Here is a 14,496-nt window from a genome sequence, read left to right on the forward strand (position 1 = left end):
TAGTATTTGCTTTATTATCTTTAAAGAGACTGACGGTGTGACTGACGATAAGCCAAACGCAAGACCTCTGAAGACCAAGTGTTGGGTTGAATTGTGCACTACTGTAGAAGCACCAAAGATGTCCAATCTCGAGCCTATTCACTCTTCTCAATGGTATGAGGGAGGGATGCAAAGCTAGGGCTGAGAGAGGGGCTGTTTGGGACTGTTCTAGACTGTATATGAATGCTGTAAATGAATGAGAATGTTGCGTTTTACCTTCACCAAGTGGTTGGAGCAAAACGATGAATGAATGAATGTTGAAAACTGCATGTATATAGAAAACACAAGATGGATTGAAGGCTGAATGCTGAACTGCTGCGTTTTCCTGATGTAGATGGCTGAATGCTCATGTGTTTGAGGTGCCTAGGGCTGTAGGAGACAACTGCTGAAGAGAGATGGCTGAAATTGCAATCGCCTATGCTCCTTATGCTGAGGATGACAAGCGCTTGATGGCTCTCTTGCTGAATATGATGAATGAATAGATGATTGTGCAAAGCCTCTATTTATACTAGTGATGTTGCTAGTCGGTTGGCACTAGATGTTGGCCGATTGCTATATAAACATTAAATGCTTAATGATGATGCATAAATGCTGAAAATGATGGGAAAAATACGAGAAAAATCCTAGATAATTCCTAGATGCTATCTAAGGTTCCTGCAATGGTCTAGATGCTATGCATGAATGATGTGCAATATGCAGGATGCTTTCTAATGCAAACCCTAAAGTTTCTACTGACTGTATATGCATGAATGCGTCTCTTTAAGTGGGTTAAGGGACTTAGACTGACTGACTGACTGACTGACTGACTATGGCTGAGAATGACCTACGTAGTTTGTGACTTACTTATCCTGGACTGAGGATATACACTGGGGTCATGGCGTATGACGAATATCATCCTGAATGGAACTAATACTGTACAAATGTCGCACTGCTGATGATGAGCCAGCTTGTCACCATGCACTACAGTGCAGAGTGCATGTGACATTCATCAAAGTGAAGTCCTTATGATATCCCATAGAAACCGCATGACTCATGGGTCTCCGAGTATCTTTCATCAAACTTGCAATGGATTAGTATCCACTGCCAACCTCTTGACGATGTCAATCTGATGATCTTCCGATTTCTCTGGCTTCTTGCATTGGCTTGTTTGGACAATTTGCAGCCATACGTCCCTTCTTTCCACTATTAGCCACCAATTTCAAGGCAGCATCCTTCCAATGCATGCGTACCATGCGAAGCTTTGACTTTTCAGAGTAGTCGTCTCCGCCAAAAGCGGCGTCAAACTGCTTAACAAAAGATAATGCTTTTTGTGCATCTTGCTTTCCATGAAAAGCATCAAACTTGACGCTCTTCTCTCCCGGCTTGGAGTCCTTCTTGCCGGTAGGTGAAGGCTCCTTTGCCTTCCTTTCTCTGACCTGTCCTGAAGAAGTTGCATTTGAGAAAGCAGGCTTGGGGATCCCTTTTTCCTCCACGAGAAATAGACCAGGTAGCTCTAGATCCTTCTGCAATGGTGCCTCCTTTAGCACAAAGATAGGCTTTAGTAGCTTCAACTCCTTAGGCTTTGGTGGCTTGGTCCTTGATGAAATCTTCAAACATCTGAGCCCTTCTATGGTCCTAGTACTAGATCCAAATCCAAATCCAATGAATCTAAGTCCAATGAATCCAAATCCAAATCCAAATCCAAGTCCAAGTCCAAGTCCAAGTCCAAAGAACTCCAAATCTAAATCCAAGTCCAAGTCCAACGAACTCCAAGTCTAAGTCCAAGTCCAAAGAACTCCAAATCCAAGTCCAAGTCCAAAGAACTCCAAGCTTGAAAGCAGGGTATACTGGGAATTTAAGTAGATGACGAAGTAAATGTTATTTAGTAGCAAATTCAATGCCTAATCCGGAGTAGACCACAAGGAGTGGATGCACAGATGAGTACATTCCAGATCAGGTCCATGACCACAAAGCAATACGACGATCTTGGCGGCGGCGGCAGTGTTAATATCAGAAATCACCGATGGTGGTTTGGTTGACGACTGTCGGGCAACTACTAGCTGATGTTGACGGCACTGGCTAGTACTGAAAGCAGCACCTCAGATGGCGGCTAACAACAGCAGTAGGTGCTGGCTGCAAGCGGCAACAGGTTTTGGCGGCGGTTCAGGTGCAGGCGAGCAGGCAGTACTGGAGAGCGCAACCAGGCAGCTCTGATGGCACAGATAGGCAGTTCAGGAATCAGCGCTGGCTGGAGCAGGCAGCCACACAAGCTGGTGCAAGTATGAGGCAGCACTGGTGGAGGATGACGGCGGTGCTGGCTGAGGCTTGCGGCAGCGCTGGCTGGTTCGTGCAGACAAGCTGGCTAGCGCAACCTGGCTGTAGGCAGCGCGCATCAACCAGGGAGCAGGCAGTGACAGTTGGGTTGCAGATGACGGCAGTTCAGGTGGCGGCAGAGATACAGCCATGCAGCGTTGATGCAGTACAGCAGGACGACGGTGCTTCTTAGTAGGTGGTGGCGGCGCACAACTACAGCACCTAGGTGTTGATGAAGTTGACGAGGGTGATGTTCTACACTTCCCCACGTTTTTGATGGTGAAGGCAAAGAAGAGCTTTAAGCCTTAATGATGATGGAGAACGTAACACATCCTTCCACACCCATGCTGATGTTGTTGATGAGCCCCACGATGGTGAAAAGGGAGGGGTTCATGCTTCTTTTATACTTGAGGGGATCCTTGCTTTGCTTTTCTAACTTCAGGGCCTTGGAGCTGCTTTTTAGAAAAGCAACTTTTAGGTTTTTGGTCTAGCTCAGTCTCGCGGTCAACCCAATTTGACTTTTTGCTTTTTCTTGCTTTTTGACCAAGATTGGTGCTTTTTCTTGAACAAACCTTATGGTCCTTGCTCCCATGCTTTCTTTCACCTGTCTAGTGTTTGGGCAAGGGTTCCATCATGTGAAATAGAGCTAGGAGGGTCAAATAGTTACACTATGTGTGAAACACTGGTCAAGATTGGTGAAGGGACCAAATGGTGACATCCCTTCTGTCTTATAAGCAGTTGTTTGCAACTGTTTAAGCCAAATGGTGACATCCCTTCTGTCTTATAAAGCAGTTGTTTGCAATTGTTTAAGCTTGATACCATTGAAATATTCTTCAAATAAAGTAGTTGTATTGCCAATTTATAATATTTCATAATCCATGCATTAAAGCCATAAATCCAAATCCACGATCCAAAGTCAGATACGAGCACAAGAGCCAACCGTATCGAAAAAGAAACTTTATCCATATCCCTAGTCAACAACTTTGATAATAACCAGACACAGGCACAAGAGCCAATTGTGTCCCAAATATCCATAAATTCCATAAGTAGCTTTGAGTAGTAGGGCTACCACCCTTCCATGAGTGCTTGTCGCCAGGGTTTTTCCTTCCACAAGACTTCACTCACCAGGGCTACTACCCTTCCATGAGTGAGTCCAAGATAACATCCACAGTTGTAGGCGCATTCCCTTGACAACAAGATATTAGTCCACATGACCGTTGGTGTAGACATGAGTCCCTTGCCATGCAAATCAATGGTCTTGTATGAGGTCTTTAAATGCAAAAACACGGTTTCCTAGGCATTGCATGTCAAAAACGCTCGAAAATTACCGAAATGGCCAACATTATCTTGGCCATTGCGCAAAAGGAAGCGTAACGTCAAGGAAATTGTTAGAACCATTGTGCAAGGACCGTTTCACAAAGGAATCAAAATTGCTCACAATTTTATACTTTCTCCAAAATTGTGCAAGGACCGTTCCTTGTTGTAAAACAAAGGAAATAAAGCACAATCAAAACTGCTCACAATTTTATACTTCCTCCAAAATTTTCCCATCAATTTTATATCGCTCCCATATTTTACATTATTATCAAAAATTTTCCCTCAATCTTGTATTTTTTTAAAAAATTTGGATTTCCCTCACTTTGCTCCCCACAAACCACCACCAATTTCATAATTTTCCCTAAATTTTATATTTCACTGCTAATTCCATAGTTTCTCCAAAAACTTTTCCCTCAATTTCATATTGCCCCCAAAATCTCCCTCTCAATTTCAGATTCCCCCCAAATTGTCATTTTCGAGCTGTTTTTGTTTTCTAGTTTTATGTTGTTTCCTTTTCTTGAAGACCCCGACTGTATCCATTTCCATTTTTGTTGCATGCAACTATGGTAGAAGTATAGATAATGTCGTTTTTGAGCACGTTGCCTGGCAAGGCTGCTTAAGGAGTCACTGATTCCAATGAGGGTATGAATTAAGTCCATGTTTTGCTTGATTGATAATACTGTAGATGGAATTTGTGTTTTCATAGTCACACCATTATTCGGTGTAAACGCAATTTTTGTTTCCTCGGAGAAGAGACTTCTATTAAGTATGAAAAAATATACAAGAGATTTCAAACCAAACTAGGTGGAGATCTCAACCAATCGGGTGCCTTGTGTTGCAACAAGGTCCCAAATGAATGGACATGAAGAATAGACCATGATTCCACTCTCATAAATTGGCCGTGCTTTCTCTCTGGAGTCTGCGGCCCTCGAAGATCCTTGGATTCTAGCCGAGGTTGCCATAAGGGTATGGATAATGTCACTCCAAATCTTGCAAAGGCACTGTGTGTCCAAGACAATAGTGCCCTCTATGGTCTCAGTGCATCTAGCCTTCCAGATGTGCTAGGCTGTAATACTAGCAATAATCTCCCATGCATTGTCCAATCTTTGTGCCGACGGGGCGTATCCTGAATCTGGCAAATCTTGAAGGCAACCCCGTTGAGCAACTCCTTGCCTGATCAAAATGACGCGACTCGTGTCATCCCCCTCGTACCTAAGTTGGGGGCCCGACTGAGTCAACCAAATGATAGCACCAAAAGATATGTAGGCATCCTTACTAATCCTGCCAAATAGGTGTGCTATCACGGTCCAAATCCTTTGTGCTTCCCTGCATTCCCATAGGGAGTGATAAATTGTCTCCGGAGCTCCTGCACATCTCGAGCAAGTTGGACTAACACCAACAACCGATCTCCATTGGTTGGTGGCCAGTCCACCATGTAGTGAAATCCAAAAGAATGAGGAGATTTGTGCCTTCTTGTAAGAGTGCCACAGCCTCCGCCAGAAACTCCTCTGAATGTCAGAGGTAATACCATAGGACTCCCAATGAGGTCTAAGGGTAGGGACTCTCTGAATCTGTCCCAAGACAAGCTACCTGGCATTCCTCACAGTGTAGCTATAGAAAGGCAAACTTTTCATTGGATTGGTGGCATCCATCCATTCCCACTCACCGGGATCCCAAGGCAAATGTCTAATAGGGCATCCACCAAACAGCCAAAGGCAAGAAGCATCTGTGATCATCTTTGGGGGGGGGGGGGTGGGGGTTCAATATAAAAGTGCTTCCCTGCTTGGACAACAACTCTCACGGGCCAAACCTCTGGGCCCTCAACCATATCTTGCACCACACATTTCTCCAACTGCCACCCATCGTGAACAGAAAAGAAAAATGGTACCTCACCCTTCCCTGGCGAGGGGAGACCCATAATCTGCAGAGGAACCTTGGTCCTTGAAAAAACCCCAAACCACAAGTGAGGAGATCCATCCAGAAAATCCCATGTAACCCAATGGTTGGGTATGGCTGCATCAATTTGCATAATCCTCCGACTAGCTCCCCTCAAGTGCTGAGTAAGGCCAACCCTCTGATCCTCTATGTGGCTCTTAAACCTCTTCCACTCTAGGACAAAAGGAAAAAAACATCTCCCAAGCAGCCCAATGGATATGTGTGGCAGTGCCAAGAGATCTACCATGCTCATCGATGATCAAGTCATTCCACAAAATGGGCTGTCTATAAGCCTCCTCAACTGACCGAGGAAGTACATGAACTAGAAAAATTGTCATGCACTCCCAGGCCCGAAGAAGGGACCTAACCAGAGGGGAGGACGGGGGGTGGTGATTGTTAGAAGTCATCTCCTGTCCAGTTTTATACACCAGGGCCTTTGTTGTGGGTGTGCCCGCCCTTATCAGGTGTTTTATCATTTTTCCTCACTCCCCGCATTTTTCCCCTATTTTTTCCCATTTTTTTGTGGCTTGGTAGGCAGCCCTGTAGTGGCAGGTGGACACTGAGCCTGGCCGACTGCATCTGTGAGATAGCCGACTGCACCTCATGAGTCGTGGGACTCTCCTGCTGCTGGCCGACTTATCTTGATGCTGGCCGATTGTGTTTTATCCAGTCGTGAGGCTTCGTGTGTCCAATCGGCTGCCTACAGAGCAGGCCGACTGCTGATGTGGGGGCATATAAATAGGCCCCTAGCCCCCATACCACACTTGTATCATATTCGGGATCTTCTTGTGTATATCAGAGCAGAGTTACACGCCTACATCTCTCTCTCTCTCTCTTGTGCTGTTTTTTTCTGCATGTGTTTTTGCTCTTGTGTTCCCAGATCTGGTCATCATCTCCGCTGCGTATTCTGACATGGCATTAGAGCCCTAGGCTCTAGATAGGTCTTGGGATTTGTGTGAGCAAGAGGGGGACTGTTTTGTGGCTGATTGGTGGACTGTTTTGGACTGTTCGGGAAGAGGAGAAGCAAGAGGAAGGCGGGCTGATTTGCTGGACAGCCACTTGCAGGTTTTAGTTCTTCTTTGTTCGCACCCACCCACCCTATTCAGAGTACATCCCCGCAATGGCAGGTCTGTTTGAGATGGACGAGAGACATGTGAAGATCCCGACACTCCCCACGTTCCCAGTGGACCGTCAGTTGGACGGGAGCAACTACGGCATATGGAAGGTGATGATGGAATTTGTTCTGGAGTCCTACGACCTCGCCGATTTCGTCGTTGTTGGTGTTCCATGGCCGGAAGTAGAGGAAGGGGAGTTACCGTCGATCCGAAAGGACCGGGAGGCCCGGACACAGATGTGGGATTGTTTCAACGCTAGGGTCCGTTCGTTTATCTTTCTCAACTGCACACCACAGGTAATCAATCATGTAAAGCATATGACGCTGGCTAGAGGTATATGGCAGCATTTGGCCTCACTCTACAACAGGGTATCGCCCATGAAGAGGATTTCCTTGGAAGTACAGATGCGGGTTATGAGCCCTGCAAAGTCGTCGACGATGCGGGAGCATATTAACAAGCTGCAGGCTCTTGAGCAGGAAGTTCTTCAGGCTGGGAAGGAGATATCGTCAGAGGACATGGCCATCACGTTGCTGTCACATTTGCCCTCTTCGTACTCAGCATTTTACTCGTCTTTGATTACCAGTGGCAGGCTCAGCACCATCACGTGGGAGGAGCTTGTGCCCATGGTCTTGGACCAGGAGGAACGATTCACGAACCCTCCTCACGGTGGAGGTTCAGAGGCCTTAACTGGCCAACGGTCGAAAGGCCGTAACTCGGGCAAAGGGAAGGCTTCATCGGAGAAGTCTTCTGAGAAGAAGTCCGACGCTGACCGCGAGAAACTGAAGGCAGAGAGGACCTGTAATGATTGTGGCGAGAAAGGCCACTATTGGAGGCAGTGTCCCAAGCGGAAGACCGAGAAGGGTGAAGACTCCTCAGCAGCAATCATGAAGACTCCGGCTTTTGTGCACCTGGAGGTGATGGACACCGATGTTTCATTTTCTTCAGGCAGGGAGGAGATTGGAGGATTCTCCGCAACGGATACTTGGGAGTGGATTCTCGATAGTGGTGCTTCCAGGCACACGACTCCTTCTCGTTCCGGTTTACAGGATCTCTGCAAGCTTTCTGGTCATATTCTTACTGGGGATACGTCCACTATCCCAGTTCACAGTGAGGGCAGGATGGAGATAGTTCCCGATGGCAAAGGGGGGAAGCATTCCTCCCAGGTGTTGTATGTTCCGGCACTTGGTTTTCATCTGTTGTCAGTGCATCAGGTGTGCAAGACTGGCGTACGGGTGGAGTTCGATGAGCATTTTGTCGTTCTCCGGGACAAAGCAACAGGCCAAGTGGTTTGGGAAGGTGGAGTGGAGAATGGAGTTTACAAGCTTTCAGCACTCTCTCTCCCAGGTCCTCAGGTTTGTGATGAGTGGCAGCCTGGTAATGGCTACTCAAGTGTGGATACGCTGCAGGTGCGGGCTTTCCAGGACCAGATGGTGGATAGCTTGCTAGTAGATGGCAGCAGTTGGCAGGAACTTTCCAGTACTGATGTTGGTAGTTCTTGTGTTCGTCAGTCAGAGAAAGCTGAACAGGTCACTTATTCTCTGATGTCTCGTAGTGTTCGGGACATAGAACTTCCAGTTGTTGAGGATGTTCTTTCCACGGGGACCTTTTGGAAAGCCAGGCAGGTGGCAGGTGCTTACTTGCAAAAGGAGGTGGTTTCTCCAGGCTTTGTGGTTCCAGATTCAGAGGGGGTGGTTGACAGATTTCATCAGGTTTCCAGGACTTGTTTGTGCACCGTAACACGTGTTGATCCTTGTGAGCGGTGTGATGCCTTTTTGACTCAGAAGCTGTATGGTTCATTGATCTGGTTGATGGACACCAGATTGGACGGGAGCTTCCTGATGAGGCGGTTGAGCTCATGGTTGCAGATGTCTTTTTGGGAGGCAGGATTGCGTTTCCTGTGGTTTCTGCGGCATGCAAAGGATCAGGGACTCTTGTACACAGGAGGGGGATTGTTGGATGGAGTCCGACTCCACGGTTGGAGTGACTCAGTTTGGGGAGGAGATCCGGACACGAGGGGATCTACTTCAGGCCCAGGAGCAGGTTTTTCGAGCAGTAAGAGACAGTCATCTTTTGCCTTGTCGCGGACAGAGGCAGAGTACCGGGCTGCTTGTGGTGCTGTTTGTGAGGTGGTGGTGAGGATGCAGAGGTTGCATAGCAGGTTTGGGCTTCCACTGGAGGAACCCATGGTCATCTAGAGGCACTTTGTTCGTGAACAGATCGTTGCTGATGACATCTTGCTGGAGTTCTGTTCGACGGAGGACAGTACGGTGGACCTCTTCACGACGTTGCTATCTCAGGATTTGCTCAGGCGGCACTCCAGCTCCCAGTGGTTGGTTTCACAGCCAGGAGCTGAGAGGGGGTGTTAGAAGTCATCTCCTGTCGAGTTTTATACACCAGGGCCTTTGTTGTGGGTGTGCCCTCCCTTATCAGGTGTTTTATCATTTTTCCTCACTCCCCGCATGTTTCCCCTATTTTTTCCCATTTTTCTGTGGCTTGGGAGGCAGCCCTGTAGTGGCAGGTGGACACTGAGCCTAGCCGACTGCATCTGTGAGATAGCCAACTGCACCTCATGAGTCGTGGGACTCTCTTGCTGCTGGCCGACTTATCTTGATGCTGGCCGACTGTGTTTTATCCAGTCGTGAGGCTTCTTGTGTCCAGTCGGCTGCCTACAGCAGGCCGACTGCTGATGTGGGGGCATATAAATAGGCCCCCAGCCCCCATACCACACTTGTATCATATTCGGGATCTTCTTGTGTATATCAGAGTAGAGTTACACGCCTACATCTCTCTCTCTCTCTTGTGCTGTTTTTTTCTGCATGCGTTTTTGCTATTGTGTTCCCAGATTTGGTCATCATCTCCGCTGCGTATTCTGACAGTGCTATGCCTCAGAAAAGATGAACCGTGAGCTGTAGAGCTAGTTGCCACCCTTGACTGGAGTGCATCTCATAACGTGTTGCATGAGAAAGTCCTTCCAAGGCTATGTGCCAGGAAGAAATCCTCGGACAATCAACTTGCAAAGCAACGCCTTTACATTGCACCTCTGGGTCAATGATATTCAATCCCCCCTCGTGCTTAGGTCTGATAATGGTTTCCCAGGCAACTCTAGCCCGGGTGTGTGTAGTGCCATCCAAGTTCCCACCCTGACCACAAAAAGTTCCTAATGAGGCGACGAAGTTGGCCAATGCATCCTCTATGAAAAACCCAACACGAAGTGATGAACCAGGCCGTGGCTAGCAGCAGTTGGTTAACCATCAACACTCTAGATGCCAGATGATAGATCAAGCTTCCTGCTGCTCCAATGCTGAAGTGTGCTGTTAATGCTCATGAGTACAGGTGCAAACTGCTTTGCTGGGGAAATGTCAATGCCAACACGACAGCCAAGGTACCTGGCATTGCAAGTGGTTTAGAAAGTTCCAAACCACAATCGAATGGGACATGAATTCTTTGTGTCTCATGAAGAATGTTCAGAGAACAGCCATCATCCAAGGTGAACTCCATAGCTCTCAGACTCCGATCATCTCCAGCATGCAGGTGACGTGGATAGTCCCTGAAACTAGTTGGTATGCTTGGCTTTAATCTCCATTATAGTAGTTTGCTTGTTCTAATAGCGTCAATTCTCATGTAATGGGGGTTTAGCATACGGATGAGTTTACATAGGATTGTTTGCAGACTGCACCAAGAAAGAGCTAATATGAAAAGAGTTATGAATCCTCCAATGGGATGGAAGATCTAGTCTATAAGCCAGGTCATTGATTTTGTCTACTATCTTGAAAAGACCGTAGAATCTAGGTGCTAGGTTGACAACAGGATTCTTTTCTACACTCTTAAGTCTCCTCTTTTCTATCCTCAAAAGTACATGGTCTCCTTTTTCAAAAATCATGGGTTTCCTTTTCTTATTGGCCTGTTTTACATACTTTTTCTGATACTTTCTAATAGCCTCTTTAACCTTGTCATGAATAGAGCTAAAGTCTCTAGTAAATTCATCAGCAGCTTTTATAGTGTGGGAAAGATGAGTCATTGGAGTGGGAAGGGTCTTTCCATACATTATCTCAAACGGTGCCTTTTTAGTGGCAGAGTGAGGAGTGTTATTGTAGGCAAATTGGAGAATATGTAAATATATATCCCATTGCCTAGGCAATAAAAATTCGAGTACAAATAAATGGCACACGGCCAACCAAAAATAATGAAGTATAACTCATAAATGTCGAGGCGATGTAAACGCCCATGCACATGACAAAACCCGTGCGACACCTCGTTCGGTGACCCTCGCACGTGCAACACCTCGTTTGGTGACCCTTGCACACTCGTGCCTGTGCGACACCTTGTTCGGTGACCCTCGCACAAGTACGACGCCTCATTCGGCATTCTCGTACTCATCACCTATACTCAACAAGTCAACATGTTAGGTGAGGCAATCAAACACCAATATCAACAACACTAGCATGCGTACACATGGCATCACCCAATCACAGCATACATAGTATAGACCCGCAAAGCATATGCCAATCACACTTACAATGTAGTATTTAATATGACATCACTCACGATACTAATTGCAAGCATGGCACAATGGTCGGATGAGCGTCCCCAATAGACCATAGAGGGCCAATAATGTAACAGCAGCCAAAGGGCAGCAGTTGAGCGGTAACACAAGGCAACAAGAAGGTAATTCAGGCAGCCTAAAGGGGGCGGCCAGAATCAGCAGGCTCCTGGGCAGTCCATGCGTGTCCAAGTGTGTCTTCCTCCTGGAGAAAAATACAGATCTCAGTCCAGTCTAGAAGTTGGGAAGATTCAGCCCCGATTGTACTCATTGCAGAAAATGCAACAATAATCAAATACACCATCCGTGGTGGGGGCCCTCCTATCCTGTGTTGCTCTCTCTCTCTCTCTCTCTCTCTCTCTTTGTCCTTTGCATTAAATTGAAGAAATGCTCTGTCTGCAAGACTAACAAGTAGATCCATAAGCATTTGCATGTTACCGTATGTATCCAGCTGAAACAAGGCATTTATGTGAAGTGGGTGAGCTGCGCGCACACACACACACACACACACACACACACGCATGCACATGCACATGCGCCCGCCCACCTGCGCGCATGCAGAGAGAGAGAGAGAGAGAGAGAGAGAGAGAGAGAGAGAGAGAGAGAGAGCAAACCATGTCCATTTGTCTTCCTTTTTTTTCGCAAAACTTCTGGCAAGAAAAAGGTCCCTTATCTCAACTCTGCCTGTTGATCCAGGCACTTTGGTCTTATGATTTGGATTCAATGAATGCTTTCTGCATAACCTGAGCTGTTGCTAGCCCTGATACCAGGAGTTATGTGTGGACATAGTCATTCTTTGTAGTACTAGCCTATTCTTTCTCTTCTAGGGAAGCAACCTGGCTCATGTGTTAGTAGAATGGATAACTGAAAACTATGGTTTTGTATGATGTAAGGTATGGATTGCTTGCTGAAATTCCTACGTGGTGTGTGACTTGCTGCAGCTTATGGCACAGAGTATGCTTATGGTGCTCATGATTATCCCACTAGTGGTGTATTTGAAGTGGAACCACAACAGTGTCCTGGGTTCAAATTTCGCAAGTCCCTAACATTAGGAACTGTTTGGATGGGCCCTGAGAAGTTCAGGGAGTTTGTGGAGGAAATTGCATGCGAATATACTGGGGACTCCTACCATTTGCTCTTCAAAAATTGCAATCACTTTTGCGATGACGTTTGCATGCGGCTGGTCGGTTCGCCTCTGCCGGGTTGGATAAACCGCCTTGCAAAAATAGGTGTCCAGCTCAGTCAAACCTTATTTTAAATTTTTGGACAAAAATGGTTTTCTTTTTGAGTTTCTCTAATTCATTATTTGTCGTTTCAGGGTCTTTGTGCAGCTGCTTCTTACCTGTTACCCTGAAGGCAGAGGGGCTGAATGCACTTGATTATGAAGAGGCAAAATGCTCTGAGAGTACGTATCGGCGTCTAGCGGGTACCTTGGCTAAGGTTGCACCAAAGAGAAAACATCTGATATCTTCCTCTGCTTTTCTTCGATCCTCTTTCAAAGATGGTATTTTTCCTCGGGACTGGAAAGATTATAATTTTTCTAGGAATCTCTCAAGAGAGAGATTAAGAGAACTTTGATCAAATTCTGCATCTTGAGGTGGTATGCTTCTCATGAGAAGTGGACCGCATTTGCCTCTGAATGCACCAAGTTCATCCCACGAAGAGTCTCAAGACCTCCATTTAAATAATTTGTGTGGGTTTGATCCTCGTTTTAGTTTGCTGTAGCAATCCTTCAATGGTTGTTTATGCGTGGTTGTAATTGTGGGTGGTCAGTATGTGCTATGTGGAATTCTATTGATGTCACAGATTGGCCTCCTAGGTTCTGGAGTGTGTTTGCACATAATTGTGTCAAGTCAACATTGTGTGGGTTTGGATCCAGTCTAGCCCGTGTGGCGGATATAGGACTGCTAAACTCCTAGCGGTATTGCCCATGGTGATTTCCCAGGAGCATGGTTCTCCACAATTAATCTGATTTAGCAACATTCTTTGTAATCTGGGTGGAGGGTAACTCAAATATAGGAGATCTCACCTGCCCATCTCTCTTGTGCCAGTCAGGGATCTCCACTGTGGCCACAACCCCTTCTGTCCGGTGGTGGGTGGTGGATTTGTTTGTAAAGACCCTTAATGGTCACATGTAAGATTCTTTATGATGTCCTTGCTACTAATTATATTAGTTTGTGTTTAAGAGTCAGTACATCAAATGCTGGTCACTGCCTAATTCAGCACAGCTTGAGAGTTTGTTGCCTAGCAATTGAATGATGGTTTATGAAAAATGAGAAAAAAAGGGAGGTGGAGCCCGGCACTTGGGTGCGATAGTGTTGAAGACTCTACCGTTGGGCTACTCCCTTGTCTTGAGACCCATGGGGCTTTGGGGGTATGCTAGACCACGCCGAATATCATGCATCTATATGGGGATGAAGTGGAAGGAGGCAAAGCACGGACTCATACTAGCCACACACAGAACACACTCACGCACGAGAGAGAATTTGCCCATGATTACATATACATATCACAAGCATGTGGACACAAGGTACATGATGGCATGCTTGGTCGGGCCCATCGGGGACTCCAGCTGGAGATACAAAAGCTTGAATAACAAGGTAGCTTTGGACGGAGGTCCAAACGATGGAATTTGGGAACATGTTATATATAAAAAGTGATCAATTTTTGAGTAAAATGTAGTTATGCAGTCTGTTTTGTGAAAATCCATAATTGACTAGTGAGCTATTTGGCATGTGGAATGAATGCAAGGGAAGGTATCAAGGTGCAAATCCAACTGAGTTGTTGGCAAAGGGCCAATTTTTCTAATAGAGGATATATATATGAGGTGAATCAGAGAGACATGAAACTCAGTCATGGTGGGGCGGACATCACTTCGAATGAAAAGAATAGCAGGCTCGGGACCTCACATGAGACAATTGCCATGGAAGGTGAAGCTTTGTAGAAAAATGGCAAAGGCAAGTAATCAAGTTAAGTGGCACACTACGGACCAGGAACACCTGACTTCGTGTTTGCGGACTAGGAACATCACAACAAGATCATTGTAAGAGGAACCAAGGAGAACATGTGGAGTTAGCCAAATGGCATGATTCGGGAGGCAAATCTTTTGAAGACACATATAGATATGAGCTAAAGGGAATTTGGAATGTTTGAATGCATGAACATATGGGAATTGAGCAAAATCAACATGAGGAATAGACGACAATTCAGGTGCCAAGAAGAAACGATGTGGGAAGCCGAATCAACTTGAATCAAGTC

At 46.2% G+C, this 14,496-nt stretch overlaps 1 protein-coding gene across 1 annotated transcript in view; it reads left to right on the forward strand.

Moving 5' to 3' along the window:
- The window catches only part of LOC147627130 (deSI-like protein At4g17486), a 32,037-nt gene extending 18,614 nt beyond the window's left edge, over nucleotides 1-13,423 (forward strand). The window contains exons 2-3 of the mRNA XM_086815736.1: nucleotides 12,180-12,467; nucleotides 12,557-13,423. Coding sequence (XP_086671862.1) covers nucleotides 12,180-12,467; nucleotides 12,557-12,816 — 548 coding nt within the window. The 3' untranslated portion in view covers nucleotides 12,817-13,423. The remainder of the gene's footprint in view (nucleotides 1-12,179; nucleotides 12,468-12,556) is intronic.
- Nucleotides 13,424-14,496: the final 1,073 nt, after the last annotated feature.

This window comes from Cibotium barometz, chromosome 21 (genome assembly GCF_041138505.1).
Source record: "Cibotium barometz isolate CiBa-2024 chromosome 21, ASM4113850v1, whole genome shotgun sequence".
NCBI classification, from domain to species: domain Eukaryota; kingdom Viridiplantae; phylum Streptophyta; class Polypodiopsida; order Cyatheales; family Cibotiaceae; genus Cibotium; species Cibotium barometz.